This window comes from Salvelinus namaycush, chromosome 1 (genome assembly GCF_016432855.1).
Source record: "Salvelinus namaycush isolate Seneca chromosome 1, SaNama_1.0, whole genome shotgun sequence".
NCBI classification, from domain to species: domain Eukaryota; kingdom Metazoa; phylum Chordata; class Actinopteri; order Salmoniformes; family Salmonidae; genus Salvelinus; species Salvelinus namaycush.
Genome location: NC_052307.1, coordinates 17,157,053 through 17,174,372, shown reverse-complemented (window position 1 = coordinate 17,174,372; position 17,320 = coordinate 17,157,053). Strand labels below are relative to the sequence as shown.

Here is a 17,320-nt window from a genome sequence, read left to right as displayed (position 1 = left end):
CAATGTTAACCATGTGAGTAGAGAAACGACATTCAAAATCATGAATTTCAATACAGTAGGTCTACATTCTCGCGGTCATGGAGGAATGCAGTGTCATGAACCACAGATATTGGCTACTGATAACCGTTTTGATTAGGCTTAAACGGAGAAAGATGCTTGTTTGTGTCTTGATTAAACGGCGAAAAACTGCTACTTTGATCTTCCTGCCTGTGCAACATACATGGTCAAAAAAGAAAAAGGTATGGCGTGCCAGCGCAGTGCATTTTTGGATGTCGTTTCAAATAACAATTTGTGTTCAAAGAAGAAAAGGAAGGAATGCAACAGTTCAATGCAAACTATGTTTGCCCATGGTGAAAGCTGCTGTCGACATCCAGAGACTCGACCGCAAACCTGAAGAAACACTTGGAGGTAAGGATGACGATTGGCTGGTGTGGCGCGTTAGCTTGCTTAGCTATCTAGTCTTTAGAGACAGCCAGGTTGTCTTCCCAATGTTACCAATGTTCCAGCATATGTCTGGGATTTCAGAGAGCACTAGCTAACTAGTTAGTCAGATTTGTAGCTAACTAACGTAAACTCACTTTTGTACATCGCCTTGGTCCGTACAATTGAGCTTATTTTTGCGCCCAAAAAACGTAATACTCCCAGATCAACTGTAATATTAAAACCAATGTAAAGCACAATTTCTCCCCTTTCCAACAAAATGAATGATGAGATCTTCATGATGCCCATCTCTGCATAATTCAAGAAGGTAATGAGCTTCGTCGGGTCTTTTTAAAAATGTCGGGTGGGGAGCGAAGGCTACGAAGTGATCTTGAAAGGGGGAAATAGGTTGTGTGAAGAAACAGGTTTTTTCACCCGATTTGTCCAACTAATTAACTTTAAAATGTAAATAAAACATAAAGAGTTCATGTAATGTCTCATCACATACCTGTTTGAAGGTTTGTGTCGAATTTGAAGAGGGATTTAGGGCTGCGCTAACGTTAGCCTCACAAGTGAACTGCAGCTGTTCCGGCTTTTGAGTGTCATGATGGCTCGCAGTAATGACGTGCAAAAAAATGCAATTGGCACCCTAGTCATGAAATATTAGCAATAATTATATTAACTTCTTTGGGGTAGGGGGCAGTATTTTCACGTCCGGATGAAAAGCATGCCCAGAGTAAACGGCCTGCTACAAAGCCATAAAAGCTAGAATATGCATATTATTAGTATATTTGGATAGAAAACACTCTGAAGTTTCTAAAACTGTTTGAATGATGTCTGTGAGTATAACAGAACTCATCAGGCAGGCAAAAACCTGAGAAAAAATTCAACCAGGAAGTGGGAAATCTGAGGTTTGTCGATTTTCAACTCAGCTCCTATTGAAGATACAGTGGGATATTGGTAATGTTGCACTTCCTAAGGCTTCCACTAGATGTCAACAGTCGTTAGAACCTTGTCTGATGCCTCTACTGTTTAGTGGGGCCGAAGGAGAGAGGAATGAGTCAGGTCTGCCATGACCTGAACATGCCCTGACCATGTGTGTTCACGTTAGAGCGAGCTCTGTTCCATCGCAATTCTGAAGACACAGGAATACTCCAGTTGGAACATTATTGAAGAATTATGTTAAAAACATCCTGAAGATTGATTCAATACTTCGTTTGTCATGTTTTTACGGACTGTAATATAACTTTTTTAACTTTTCGTCCGTACATTCCGCTGGACCTGCCCGCGCGTCGTGAGTTTGGAAAGTGTACTGAACGCTAGAACAACAAGGAGGAATTCGGACATAAATGATGGACATTATTGAACAAAACAAACATTTATTGTGGAACTGGGATTCCTGGGAGTGCATTCTGATGAAGATCGTTGTCACGTTCTGACCTTAGTTCCTTTTTTATGTCTTTATTTTGGTTTGGTCAGGGCGTGAGTTGGGGTGGGCATTCTATGTTCTATATTCTATGTTTTGTTCTATGTGTTGTATTTCTGTGTTTGTCCTAGTATGGTTCCCAATCAGAGGCAGCTGTCAATCGTTGTCTCTGATTGAGAATCATACTTAGGTAGCCTGTTCCCACCTGTGTTTGTGGGTAGTTGTTTCCTGTTTTGTGTTTGTTTCACCATTCAGGACTGTTTCGGTTTTCGTTGTCATTCACTTTGTTATTTTTGTATTTTTTCGTGTTCTGTTATATTAAAGTAACATGGACACTTACCACGCTGCATTTTGGTCCGATCCTTCATACTCCTCATCCGATGAAGAAGAAAATCGTCACAATCATCAAAGGTAAGTGAATGTTTATAATGTTACTTCTGACTTCTGTTGACTGCATAATATGGCGGCTATATTTGTGTCTCGATTGGGCTCTGAGCGCCGACTCAGATTATTGCATGGTTTGCTTTTTTCGTAAAGCTTTTTTGAAATCTGACACAGCGGTTGCATTAAGGAGAAGTGCATCTAAAATTCCATGCATAGCAGTTGTATCTTTTAGCAATGTTATTATGAGTATTCCTGTAAATTGATGTGGCTCTCTGCAAAATCAAAGGATGTTTTGTGACTTCTGAACGTAAGGTGCCAATGTAAACTCAGATTTTTGGATATAAATATGAACTTTACCGAACAAAACATACATGTATTGTGTAACATGAAGTCCTATGAGTGTCATCTGATGAAGATCATCAAAGGTTAGTGATACATTATCTATATTTCTGCTTTTTGTGAATCCTCTCTTTGGCTGGAAAAATGGCTGTGTTATTCTGTGAATAGGCACTCACCTAACATAATCGTTTGGTTTGCTTTCATCGTAAAGCCTTTTTGAAATCGGACACTGTGGCTGGATTTACAACAAGTGTATCTTTAAAATGATGTAAAATACATGTATGTTTGAGGAATTTTAATTATGGAATTTCTGTTTTGAATTTGGCACCCTGTAGTTTCACTGGCTGTTGAAGAGGTGGGACGCTACCATCTCACGTACCCTAGAGAGGTTAATTTAGACAAAAATCATAAATAATGAAGTTTTCTTACAAGTGTATATGGTTAAGCATGATTTTAATCTGCGAGAGAAGGGCTACCCCAGGTGGAAAGAGGCTGTACGGCACAAAATGAGTTGCAAATGCGCGCCGTACGTTACGTAGTGACACGTCACGATGTAACGTACAGCGTCAGGGGGGTCAGTTTTTTTTCATCTTTTCTCCAATACTGTTAGTCCATGACAATGTCAATCAACGCTGAATCGAAACGTAGTTCACACCCCGGATTTTGATGCCAACAGTCACTACAGTCCCACTCGTTTTCATTGCAGCCTCGTTTGAATGTCGCGGTTACGCACATTTGTACGGAATGGGGTGAGTTTACGACGTAAACTCACTCACTTTTGTACATCGCCTTGGTCCGTACAATTGACCTTATTGTAGCGCCCCAAAAACGTAATACTTCCAGATCAACTGTAATGTCAATACCATTGTAAAGCACAATTTCTCCCCTTTCCAACAGAATCAATTACATGACCCCAGCGTTGCCCGTTTCTGCATGATTCAAGAAGGCAATGAGCCCCGTCGGGTCTTTTTAAAAATGGCGGGTGGGGAAGCGAAACTAATGCGTGATAGTGAGAAGGAGAGATGTTGTGTGGGAAAATTGCTTTTTTTCACTCGATCTGTCCAACTTATCACCTCTAAAATATAAATAAAACACTATAAAGAGTTTATATAATGTGTCATTACATACCTATTTGAAGGTTTGTGTCGAATTTGAATCAGGTTTTTAGGGCGGTGCTAAAGTGTTCTTAGAAGTAAACAGCGGCTTTGAGAATGATGATCGCATGCAATGATGAGAAAATTACTAGGTATCCCCCCCCTTAACGTTACCCCCGTCACTGTCCATTTCTTGTTTTTAAAGGATGAGAGAAGTGCTACACCTGGTGGAGAGAGATTGTAAGACAGAAATAGTTGCTTTATGCGTGCTGTACGTTACGGCATGACACGTCACGATGTAACGGAGGGTACGTTTTTTCCAACTTTTCTCCAATACTATCGAGCCATTACCATGTCGATCAACGCTTGAATAGAAACCTAGTTCACACCCCCGATTTTGAAGTCAACACAGTCGCTAGAGTCCCATTAGTTTTCTTTGTAGCCTCGTTTGAATGTTGCAGTTGCGCACATTGTACGGAATCGGGTTTAAAGTTTGCTATGGTTTCAGAGTAACATGCTACCCAAATCAATAGACACACTGCAGTTTGCCTGCTGTTCAATTGTTTTTTCAACCCAAGTAAATGCTGGTATTATTTATTATTTAAATGTATCGCCACCAATGAGGTGAACAAAGCTGCATCCCAAGGTCCATCCCAATTGTACAGAAAGAAGTGCAATGTCAAAATGTTTCCTTCATTTGGAACAACGCACACTGGTCCACATTAGCTTCAGAGGTAATAGAGGACATTGCAAGCATGAAAGTAACGTGTGACAAGATAGAGCTCAGAGTACCGTGCCATCTCCAAACTCATAGCCCTCACATATGAACAGTTGGGGCAAATCTGTGAAGACCTGGGTGTGAGCAGCAAACTACATCCTCGTGAGATTGCTTTTCTCAAGGAGTACAGTACAGTCTTACAGCCACTTGCATTCTCTATTGATCTTCTTCAGAGAGAGAAGTGTTTTCTTGGCTTTCTTATCCCAACAATCCTAAGCTTCAAGTCTAAGCTCTCAGAGAAAATGCCTCTCAACCCTGGAAAGAGAGAGGAGATGCAGTTTCTATGGAGAACACACACTCCGAAGAGGTTGATGAGGGAGCATAGAACGAGTCTGAGTCAGAAGACAATTTTTTTTGTGTTCGGAGATGCAACAACAAGGGCCAGTGGCACTGCAGAGGATGAGGTGAGGAAGTTCCTCAAAGACAAGTCTTTGGACTCATTGAAATCGTTCCCCGCAGTCCGAAACTTGTTTCTGAAGTACAACACGACACTGCCCTCCAGTGCCCCAGTTGAGTGCCTTTTCAGCTATGGTGGAAACTGTTTACCCCTCAGTGAAACAGAATGTCTGATGCTCATTAGAGCATGTCCTCTTGCTACAATACAAAAGCAATTTCTGCCTTCATGTGAGTAGGCTAGCTTCAGAATAGGCCTACTGCAATGCCATGTCTGATATGTGGGTTTATTGCACCAAGCTGCACTTTTTTTGCTTAAACTTAAACTACTTAGTGGACAAAATGTGTGATTACACTGTTTTCTTCATATTTCCATTTCAATTTTTTGTCATTTCTCTGATGCTCTTATCCAGAACGATTTACAGTAGTGGGTGCATACATTTTTATTTTTGTACTGGTGTCTCTTGGGATAAGTGTTTAGCATCATCCATGCTGCTGTGTTACTTAAGCCCTTACTTATTTAACTAGGCAAGTCAGTTAAGAACAAATTCTTATTTTCAATGACGGCCTAGGAACAGTGGGTTAACTGCCTTGTTCAGGGGCAGAACAACAGATTTGTGCCATGTCAGCTCGGGATTCGATCTTGCATTAAGACGCATTGTGGTCTGACTGTAATCAGATCTTATAGGTGTAAATGGACAAGATCAGGATGAAGGATGCGTGCTAGAGGCAGGTATAGAGGGCTTAAATACAGTTGTCACAATGTTTTGTGACGTCTTTTAATGTGGCTCAAACATCCTGCAATAAATGCTGTTTAATTGGTCATCTTTTTTTTCTTGTTTTATGAGTGAAATAATCAAAAAGTAACAAAGTAATCAGATTACGTTACTGAGTTTAGGTAATCCAAAAGTTACGTTACGGAATACAATTTTAGACAAGTAACTGCAACGGATTACTTTTTTAAAGTAACCTACCCAACCCTGACTAAAAAAACTTTATATTTTGACTGAAATATAGCAACTTTAGTCTTGTCAACCCAAAATTCATGACAATCACTGGATTAGGTTACACATGAAAATATCTATAATCATGCATTCCTGCTTGGACATGTTAGATGAAACAACTTATTTCTTGAATACCTCAGTCTACTTCTTCAAAATAAAGCGCTATGAATTACTTTGAGGGCAGTCAGATGTCCCACTCATGCCGTCTTCTGGGTTGGACCCCCATTGGGTTGTGCCGTGGCGGAGATCTTTGTGGGCTATACTCGGCCTTGTCTCAGGATGGTAAGTTGGTGGTTGACGATATCCCTCTAGTGGTGTGGCGGCTGTGCTTTGGCAAAGTGGGTGGGGTTATATCCTGCCTGTTTTGCCCTGTCCGGGGGTATTGTCGGATGGGGCCACAGTGTCTCCCGACCTCTCCTGTCTCAGCCTCCAGTATTTATGCTGCAGTAGTTTATGTTTCGGGGGGCTAGGGTCAGTCTGTTATATCTGGAGTATTTCTCCTGTCTTATCCGGTGCCCTGTGTGAATTTAAGTATGCTCTCTCTAATTCTCTCTTTTTCTTTCGGTAGAGATACTCTGAATGATCGGCTATGAAAAGCCAACTGACATTTACTCCTGAGGTGCTGTCCTGTTGCACCCTCGACAACCACTGTGATTATTATTATTTGACCCTGCTGGTCAGCTATGAACATTTGAACATCTTGGTCATGTTCTGTTATAATCTCCACCCGGCCCAGCCAGAAGAGAACTGGACACCCCTCATAGCCTGGTTCCTCTCTAGGTTTATTCCTTGGTTCTGGCCTTTCTAGGGAGTTTTTATAGGCACCGTGCTTCTAGTCCTGCATTGCTTGCTGTTTGGGGTTTTAGAATGGGTTTCTGTACAGCACTTTGAGATATCAGCTGATGTAAGGGCTTTATAAATAAATTTGATTTGATTGTGGGATGTCTGTGTAGATTTTGTATATAAACATGATGTTGTGGGTCATTTTGACCCGGAGGCTTTCATCTGTCTAGATATTTGCACAGGTCCAAATTAAACACTTATCATTACCTTTGGGAGAAAAGGAGTTTTCCCAAGCTTCTCCTCAGTGCGAGAACAGCAGATCTGACACACATTCAAAAATGAGCTCCAGAAAATGCTTATTTGTGAGGATTTTTTTTTTTTCAAAATTCTTAAATATGGAGTTTTTGAAATCAAATGTTCTTGGGTTTCTTATTTCTGAAAGGTCTGACAAGACAAAATAAAGTATTGGCTGTTTTTACGTGATTCTTTGACTGTCTTGAGTGTGTTTAAACTGTGCGGGTCAATCTGACCCATTCCACAATGGACGTAATTTCTTTTCAGCAAACCACAAGGGTTTTTCAGCTTAATCAAGACTCAAACAAACATCTTTCTCTGTTTAGGCCTAATCAAAACTGTTATCAGTAGCCTACTATATCTGTGGTTCATGACACGGCATTCCTCCATGAGAATGTAGGCCTACTGTGTTGAAATTCATACGTTTGATTGTCATTTCTTTACTTACATGGTTAGCAATGTGTTATTGATTAGACCACCCAGGTCCGAACACATATTTTCGTACATTTTTGCCTCAGATGGTTCCATAGTTTTTCTTTGTTGGAATTTGAATTAGGCTTATGTTAATAAGATTAAGAAGTCAGTTTGTTCAAAACCTGTATTCTACTCTCCTCTGTCTTCAAGAATGGCCTTACATGTGACCATCCTTCAAAATTACATCTTGCTACTGTAGACCTAATACAAATAATTACATCTAAATTCTAGAGTGAGATATCTCATTTGTATTACACAATGTCTGTGTTGTAAATGTAACTCATGACATGGTCTGAGGTGGGTCATTATCAAATTATAACTTTCATAGACAGGCTACATTGCAAAAAATGATACTAATAATTTAAAAAAATTAGAATAAAAAATATATACACAGTCAAATTCAGACAATTTGGATCCACATAAAGCTTTATTTTCACAAAGGACCAGTTATTCAACCAGGGTACAATGCCACTGTATATTCTTGGCACACAAATGGTTAAGTGTGTGATATTGCACTATGGAATAGATCACCAAGTCTACTGAAGCTAGGCTAAATTATGCAATGCTGCTTAACATACTAACTGCTTATTGCTGTTAGCATTTAGCAAAAATACATCAGGACTGCCATTTCAGATATTTGTCATGAACCATTATATTTTGGGAAGTGCACATTGAGGCATTGGAGGGTAATGTTTTCTAAAATGGTGTGAATGCCATTCTTGCTAGGTGAGAGAGAGTTAGCTGTCACTTCCACACAAGGCCAGTAGGATCTTCTCATAGTCGCCATTGGTGTCATTCTAAGGGGGTAAGAGACAGAGGCTGTATCACAACTGGCCGGGATTGAGAGTCCCATAGGGCGGCGCACAATTGGCCCAGCATCGTCTGGGTTTGCCCGGTGTATGCCGTCATTGTAAATAAGAATTTGTTCTTAACTGACTTGCCAAGTTAAATTAAATAAGAGTTACTCTACAAAATATAAATCATGTTTAGACACCATAATATAACATATTATTTTTCAGATGCCATATTTTCCCATTTCACACATGGTTAGTCTTCTATCCTATCTCAGATTGGACCCAGAAATCTGAATACTTCGTACAATCTGATGCATGTCCTTAAAACTCTGGACCCCGATTAAGCCTAGTCCTGGGTTTAAACTCATTCTCAATGGAGAATCTGTTAAAAGCTTTAAGGTCTAGTACTATGCTTAATCTGGGTCGGAAACAGTTCCTTGTCTTTTATTGCCACTTTGGCAGTGGAGATGTTTGCTCACCAGAATATCCTGGTAGAGGGTTTTCCCAAACGTCTTCTGGTACGCTTGTTTGATCCGGGCCATGTCCACTTCAGAACGGCTCACCATGATACGGGTCAGAATCTTGGTCCTGGTTCCTTTACCCTGGGGTATGGCACAGGCACACAAACTGAAGATTTATAACCAGATGGTGCAAGATCCTTAGCTTGAACCGAGATCTGTTTGTGCTTTCTTGTACAGTATTTGCATGTTCTTCTGTAGATTGTCAAATCTTAAAATAGGGTCGTTTTGGACTGTAACAGGTACCTGGATTTGTCCGATAAGAAACATTTATTTTCATTTTTAATAGCTTTTCTGTTGCATACCCTAATGAACACAACCCAGGTCAAACTCTTATCTGGCACATAAAACATACTGTAACTATGTTTAACAGTAAACAGACCTTCATGGCCAAGTTGAGAATCTCAGCAAAGAAAGCAGGCTTGCTTCCAGCACACTTCACTGAAAGACAGATAGCAAAACCAGTCAGATGACATCATAGAGCTGCATAGACAAGAGGCAGCATTCCCCAAAGCTGTCGCAAGGATATCGGAATGGCCATGTGACCAGTGCATTGCAGTATAGTGAATGTGCCTTTGGATAATGTGCCATCCCATCTATTTATAAGTGATTATTTTATACTCGAGACCAATGTTAATTTGCTCACAGTGTGGGCTTTTTGTGCATGAGGAAATGAAGGACATAGTGGAATGTTACAGGACTGATGCCCAGTGAAGGGTGTGATGCAGCAGAAGACATGGATTGAGGGTGATGCACAGATTATTTAAAAGACATTGGAACATTACTAGACTTGGTCCTGGCAGTGCCATCTCACCCAAGGCAGTCAGACAGTTCTCAATGTCTCCCTTCAGTTCCAGGTCGATAGCCTTTGTCACATCCACCTTACTGTACTTGAAGTACTTCTCAAACCCTGAGAGAGAGAAAGAGAGAGCGAGAGAGATGTACTTGAAATGTTCAAACAGTATCAAATAATTTGTGGTTGTACTTGCAGTGTACGAAAGAGGGAAAACACACGCACATCTAGATTGTAGTAGTATTCATCAGTGTCTAAGTGATGACAAAAACAAAGAACCCTATAGATAGGGCTACAACGTAATTAACAGGTGGTGAGAAATAAGTGTGTGTAATTAAATAATTATAATAATTTGGTGGGTGCTTATATTTGTCCTATTGCTCAAATAAAGAGATTTTAGCTAATACTTGTTAAATAATCAAAAAGGTATGGGTCAAAAATTATTGACACCCCTAAAGATTATTTCATGAATAGATTAGATGCGTTTTATTAGTCACATGCACAGGGTCACAGATGTAATCGAAGTGTACAGTGAAATTCTTGAGTATACGTAAATGTTCATTGGGGGCGGTGGGGTAGAATATGCATAGAGAGAGCTGCAAAGGGGGCAGGAGGGGGAGCAGGTAGCTGCCTAGTGACTATTCAGCAGCCTGATGGTCTGGGGGTAGAAGCTATTGGTCAGTCCGACAGTTTTTGTCATACTCCTATACTGCCCGCGTCTGAGTAATGGAAGCGGGGAGAACAGGCTGTGGCTTGCTTGTCTGAGGTCCTTGATGATCTTCTTGGCCTTCCTTCAACACCTGGTGTTGTAGGTGTCCTGGATGGCAGGTAATGAGCACCCAATTGTACGTTCGGCTGAGCGTACCACCCTCTGTAGAACCTTGCAGTCAGTGGCAGTGGAGTTGCTGTACCCGGCCATGATGCAGCCTGACCGTATGCTCCCGATGGTGCTCCTGTAGGAGACTGAGGGCCCCCGGACAAATGCCTAATATCTTCTGCCTCCTGAGATTGAAGAGTCGCTGCTGTGCCTTTTTCACCTCGATGTCTGTGTGGATATGACCATTTCAGCTCATTGGAGATGTGTATACCGCAATCAGTTACTTTGTTTTGCTGACGTTGAGGGAGAGGATGTTTACCTGGCACCATACCGTCAGAGTGCCTACGTCCTAGGCTGTCTCGTCGTTGTTGGTAATCAGGCCTGCTACTGTCATGCCGTCTGCGAACTTTGTGATGGAGTTGGAACGGCGTGAGGCCACGCAGTCGTGGGTATACATGGAGTACAGGTGGGGACTGAGGACATAATGTTGCCTACCTTCACCACCTGGGGCGGCCTGTCAGGAAGTCCAGGAACCAGTTGAATAAGGACTTGTCTCAGGGTTTTGAGCTTTGTGATGAGCTTAGAGCGCAATATGGTATTGAAGGCCCAGCTGTAACTGATGAACAGCAGCCTCAGATATGCATTTATTTTGTTTATGTGTTTGAGGGCAGTGTGCAGTGCAATTGCGTTGTCTGTGGATCTGTCAGGGCGGTAGACGAATTGGAGAGGGTCAAGTATGTCGGGAGGGAGGAGGTGATGTTTTTTTTAAACCTGCTACACTGGAAGTGTAACTTTTGGTCGAGGTGAGCAGAGCGCAAGCCACTATCCTATTGCTCTACAGCAGGGTTTCCCACACTCAGTCCTGGGGCCTCCCTTGGGTAGACGTTTCATTTTTTTACCCAGCACTACACAGCTGATAAATATAATCAAATCTTGATGAAGAGTTGGTTATTTGAATCAGCTGTGTAGTGTTAGGGCAAAGACCAAAACGTGCACCAGGGGGGCCCCAGGACTGAGTGTGGGAAACCCTGTTCTACGGTGTGAGCCCACACGATAACCTGGAGTACTCTGATGAGAAGGACATAGGCTACTAATTGTGTGAGTTGACAAATTATCAGACAAGGCAAGTCAATCAAAGAAACAGTTTGTCCTTGATTTCAACACATTTGCGTAAAAAAAATAATGATTAAACTAAATCAAAAGTGGTGTAGCACTGCCTCATCTAATTGAAAAGTGCTGGGAAAATGCTGCTCGCCACACGTTTGCCGGCCCTGCTCTCACCATTACCAATAATGGGGGGTTAGCATTTTTGAGGGGTATGATATTTATCCCTCTAACTTTCTCACTCATCATTGTTCACAATTAATTAATGATTATCTGTAATCACGGTAGCATCCACATTAATATACTGGTCAGTATATAGATCATCTTTGCTACTGCAGATTTTTGGAAAGCTATGGACAACTGCAAAAGTGTTGCTACAACTCTCAACAACTTTTCTGCCCTCAATTGAGCAGGTGCTATTTATCGACAAAGTTCAGTGGGAGAAAGTTTAAGTAGCGAGACTAGTTTCTGGAAGACAATGCCATGCTGACTTACATGCGTTTACATATGAATACTTAAATAGGTGTGGCTAAGGCTTAAAAGGGTGTGAACGATGCTGAATGGGCTTAAACAAAGAGGAGCACTCTAGCAAGGGCATTTCTACTACTTGTCTCCTAAGTGGTTTTACAAGTTTAGCAGCATAATTTACCATGTTTTGTCAAACTACAGTGTTTGATATACCAGAAGCTCTGAGTCTGTACTTTTATTTAGCTCACATAGCTGTGCTGTCACATATTCACCTTGGCGGAGCTGAGGAGCACTTCTGGTGGTCAGAATGTCTATGAAGACAGAGCAGTCCGTTCCCTTCTTCTTCTCTCCAGCCTCATACAGGGCCTATGGATCGATAGAGTAGGCACAGGCATCACAGGGATTAAATTACACATTGACTCTGTGCCAGTGTCAAACGTTGATTTCTTTCTTCTCCTCCATACCTTGGCATCACTTTCAGCAAGTTCCTGGTTCACGATGAAGTCCTCATTCCTAGTAGCCTACAGTATGTGAGGGAGAGCGGGGGCAGTGAGGTTAATTGTGCCATACTATTCATCTAAAGTTAAAGAAACTATAAATAAACACACACACACACCTTGCAGAGCGAGAGCAGAGCATTTCTGAAGTCTCCGCCTGTGTCAGACTTGATGTCATTCTGCAGCTCGTTTTTGTATTCTAGCAAGAAAAAAGCCAGGATTATTGTCTTGTTGTAACTATCACATCATGTACAGGACATCTACATATACATATTCACATATTACACACCTTCCTGATAGGCTTTCTTTATCTCTTTGATCTCTTTATTGGTCCTGGAGGCCAGAATCTCAATCAGAGTATCCTCATCTGTGCCCAATCCCTGAGAGAGATAGGTGAGAGGGGTGAAGGGTCAACAAGGACAAAAGGGTCACGAGTCAAAGCTGAGACAAAAGAGCCCAGGATTGGATGACACAAACACATAAGGAGCTGGGCCATGTTCATTATACCCCAAATGGAACAGAACAGACTGAAGCATGGCACTACCTGCACCTACAGGTCTACCACTATGCCAGACACCTCCCAGCTAGCACATAACGTTGTGAACACTGTATGTTTCTTAGAGATTGGTGAGACCGTGGTTTTCCCATGGTTATTCTGCATACAACCTTCCCATAACTTTCTGGGAATGGTGCTGGATAGTTGTTTGGCATTGAAACACTCAGCACATTTAAGAAACACAAATTATAATTCCATTGATAGAGAACAAAAGGTCAAAGGTTCAAATCTCACTGACTGTGCCAAAATAAAAAATAAATGTGTTTGCATTATTAATGCTTAAGCAAATGAATTTCCATGTGTCCCGTCGGTGCTTGGAGTTCTAAACATTCCCAGAACCTCCCTGCAACCTAAAAATATACGTTCCCAGAACAAGACACATTTTCACTTCTGTTCTCAGAACGTTTAAAACAACATTCTCAGAACCTCCCTGCAACCATTTTACCAGTCAGGAAACTTATGGCTTCGTTCACAGAACCAAAGGGAAACCAAAAACGTACGTTCCCACAACTTCCAAGGAACCAAATGTGCTAGCTGGGCTCACACACTGCACATGCACAGACTTGTGTATCGTTAAACCAAAAGTATAGTAGGTACTCATCACCACTTTTCTTACCGTCTCCTCACATATTAAAACAGTCACACCCATTGTACGAAGAAGACAGACAGTCCCACCCATTTTAAAAGTCCCACCGTTATTACACAACTACACAACAATACAGCAGAATAGTGTCACTATGGGTAGGGTGTTAGGAAGTGGGTGGGTCATACTAAACAGCTAAGCAAGAATACAGGATGACGTCATCCCAGCGTCCTCTTTAGAAGATAATCATTACACTTTAATTTTGTATTGTATCTATTACCGTCTCTAGGCCACCCGAACGGAGGGAAAGATTCACATTTGTTTGTATTCTAAGTAGTATTGTATATTCTTAGTAGGAGTGCGTGCATGTGTACCTTCATGGCCAGTTTGAGCTGTTGGGCGTCATATTGGGCTGGTGTTTTGAGCAGTGCCAGAACCACCTCCTCCAGCTCTCCATTTAGGGCTGACTTCAGGGCAGTCTCCAGAGGCTGCAGACAGAGGGATGATACACACTTCCACAGTCATACACACGTGTGTGTTTTAGCTTTCCAGGTGCACCAGGTGGCTGGAGTTTGCACGTTTTGCATTGTTCCATTAGTCCTAAAGTGCGAATTCCACCCACGAGCTGCCAAACCAAACGCACCTAGTGGGTGTCCCGTCTTACCTTGCCACTAGCCTTTTGGTAGCTAGCTTTGATCTGCTGTCTCTGGGCGTTGCTCCTCTTCACCAGCACATCAATGAGGGTGTTCTCATCTACACCTACGTCACAGAGACAAGATGGAAGGACTTGTTCAATAAGAAACGTTGTTGCATACTCTAATCCATGAGCCCTTATCAATTTCTTTATGAACATTAAGTGTGTGTGGCCCCGGGCTTACGGTTAGGCAGCTCTGACTACTCCCCAGTAAGAGACAATGAAAACACGGACCCGGAAATGTACACACGGTCACATGCCCTCAGAATGTCCTTCTATGCTCCATCATGTTACACACGGAGTGAGTTCTATTCAACTAAGCTTCTCTGCTATGAAACACATTCAAACATTATTTGTGTGTGTGTGACAACCTCACCTTTGGCCTTGATGGCCTTATCCAAGATGCCTGCATCCCCATCGGCACTGAAATGTGGGTAGGGAGTCACAGTGCCCTGATTGAGTTGGGTCTGAGACAGAACAATTTCACTTAGCTGCCATGCAGTGAATCGATGGATACCTTCACAAAATGTAGAGAATAGTTCAGAAGCAAAGGGAGAAACATCCCATACAAGGAATAGGGATAGAGTGGGAAAGAGAAGGAATTGTGCAGTTTGTTTCTCAGACTCTCTGTTGCTATCCTCAACATCCGTCTATTTTTCTCTCACTCTTCCTCTGTCCTCCTCCCTCCCCTTCCCCCTAATTTTTATGCGGCTACAAAAAGTACTCAATTGTCAAAATGAGTCAAGTAAAAGTAAAGGTCATCCAGTAAAATACTACTTGAGTAAAAGTCTAAAAGTTTTTGGTTTTTAAATATACTTAAGTATCACAAGTAAATGTAATTGCTAAAATATACTTAAGAATCAAAAGTAAAACTAAAAGTTTAAATAATTTCAAATTCCTTATATTATGAAAACCAGACTGCATGGCTTTCTTGGTTTCTTTACATTTATGTTTAGTAAGTCGACCAGATCAGAGGCAGTAGCGATGACCAGGGATGTTCTCTTTAAGTACGTGAATTTGACAATTTGTCTACTGCTAAGCATTCAAAATGTAATGAGCATTTTTGGTTGCTAGGGAAAATTTATGGAGTAAAAAATATATTATTTTCTTTAGGAATGTAGTGGAGTTAAAGTAAAAGTTGCCAAAAATATATAAAATAAGATACCCCAAAAACCTACATAAATACTTAGAGTACTTTAACGTTTTTTTTTTTACAAAAGTACTTTACATCACTGGCTACAAGTGTACAAACACAGCCTGGTAAGTTGTTCCACATTCCACAATATATATATTTTTTTTAGGGTTTCCCTCAAGTGGAACAGAACCCTACCGAATCATCTGCCATGCCCAGATAGACGGTCTGCTGCAAGAAGGACATGGTGGCACAGGTCTGCAGAGAGAAACAGGGATATTCAGTAATAACCACAGTACAGTATTAATAAAATCCTCTATATTGACATCAAAGTCTATTGAATTTCTAAAATAATTAGTGTTGAAAAGCTCATTCTTTGATGCCAGCATATGCTACAGTAACAGTACCAGACCATGCATATATTTTGTCAAACTGTATTTCATGGACTCATCCCCAACAAAAAAGTAAACAATGTCTCTGCCTATGATAGGCTGCCGCTTATATCGGCTAATCATCATTCCATAGAATACAATTATATTCCTAGAACAACTGGATAGAAATGTGTGTTTATGAGGGTGCACAGATTAATTATTTGTCACTGCACCATCTATTTCACAATGTTGGCAAAAAATCTGGTGGTGACCACGCCTAACTGGAATCATGTAGATAGAACTCACCCAAAACTTGAACCTTTTCCTCACTTTTACTCAGTTAGTTCAGTGCTTTTCAAGACATAACAGGATCTGAGGTATATGGATCCGTTACAGAAAATAATGAATCAAAAATCATTCTGAAATATCACAACTACACCACAGCCACACTGGCTATCTGATATGAGCGACGTGAGTAACAAAGAAACAGGGATGTGCGCATGGTAAAGTTCCCTAGGGTAACGTTACACTGCATTTAGAATGTATTCATACAGCGGTGAAGTTAGTTTCCCATCTAAACATGGTTTCAGTCCCTAAAAAGGAGAGAAGTGAACAAATGATTGTTACCTAGAATTGGAAGTCGAGATGCTCAATTTCCTGGAGAAGGTCTATTGAATAAAAAAAGGGATATCTTACCAGCTAGACAAAGGTAGGGACTGTGAAACTCTCTCAGACAGATTGCATGGGCCTTGGGAAGATGCACTCATATTTATATACATGAAAAACCCCACCTAGAAATGGTGCAGCCCACACTCGACGCTATCATTGGACAGGCACTGCTGGTTGCGAGACTGTGTAAACCTTTCCATGCAACCCAGTAAAGTTGTCAGTAAATGAATAGCAGCCAGCAGTAGAAAACTGACAGATCTGACACAATTTGGTTACATGAAAACAGATGTGGAATGTTTAGCAAGGTTCCCTCTTGAGATGATGTTAACAAATTCAATATTTAATGTAGACAGTATAAATTGAAGTGAAATGAGATTTCTTAGGCTATGGAAGTTGTGCCTCGATATGGGGGGCGCAGTTACCGGTAGGCCAAAAGGGGTTCCCTTAAATGGGATTAGCTAGATTCATTATTGGATTTTTAAGTTAATTAGCCATTGAGTCTTGAAGGATATAACCTATAAATGAGCTGCGTTACCCATGAGTCCAAAATATAAACTTGTTTTACTACATTGATTGGAAACAATGTAATTGTAAACAAACACTGTAGAGCTTCAAAACATGGTTAAAACTATCATTTTGATCTCATGTATAATCCTCATTTGCAGCTGGTGGTAAAGGGTGTTGTTTACTAGCTACCTCTTGCGGTTGTCAAGGCCACAAGACGGTCTGGGACCTGACACTAACTGTAAGATACCTGTCCAACTTGTTTGAACATTCCTATGGGGATCTTTGGACAAGTTACTCAGAAAGATTACACGACAACCTCTCCAAAGCTACTCTTACAGATACTTTTGAAAAACTAAATAATTACTGAATTACTTGAGTTACTTTTACATTCAGAAATTCTTTCTGTTTTCTCAATGACATTCAATTCA

At 41.1% G+C, this 17,320-nt stretch overlaps 1 protein-coding gene across 1 annotated transcript; it reads right to left on the bottom strand.

Moving 5' to 3' along the window:
- Window positions 1-8,126: 8,126 nt before the first annotated feature.
- LOC120054108 (annexin A1-like) lies at window positions 8,127-15,591 on the bottom strand. The gene is made up of 12 exons (XM_039001498.1): window positions 15,544-15,591; window positions 14,590-14,680; window positions 14,184-14,278; window positions 13,894-14,007; window positions 12,670-12,760; window positions 12,500-12,579; window positions 12,348-12,404; window positions 12,156-12,249; window positions 9,516-9,611; window positions 9,084-9,142; window positions 8,663-8,785; window positions 8,127-8,186 (listed from the first exon to the last, which is right to left on the bottom strand). Exons 1-12 carry the CDS (start codon window positions 15,589-15,591, stop codon window positions 8,127-8,129), a joined length of 1,008 nt encoding a protein of 335 aa, XP_038857426.1.
- Window positions 15,592-17,320: the final 1,729 nt, after the last annotated feature.

Bases quoted from the DNA above. Each gene is read 5' to 3' on its own strand.
- LOC120054108 (XM_039001498.1), bottom strand. From the start codon at position 15,591: ATGTCCTTCTTGCAGCAGACCGTCTATCTGGGCATGGCAGATGATTCG. The intron at 12,250-12,347 runs GTATGGAGGAGA...ATCGATCCATAG, and splicing joins TTGCTGAAAGTGATGCCAAG to GCCCTGTATGAGGCTGGAGA. The intron at 9,143-9,515 runs GTGAGATGGCAC...TCTGTCTTTCAG, and splicing joins GAACTGTCTGACTGCCTTGG to TGAAGTGTGCTGGAAGCAAG.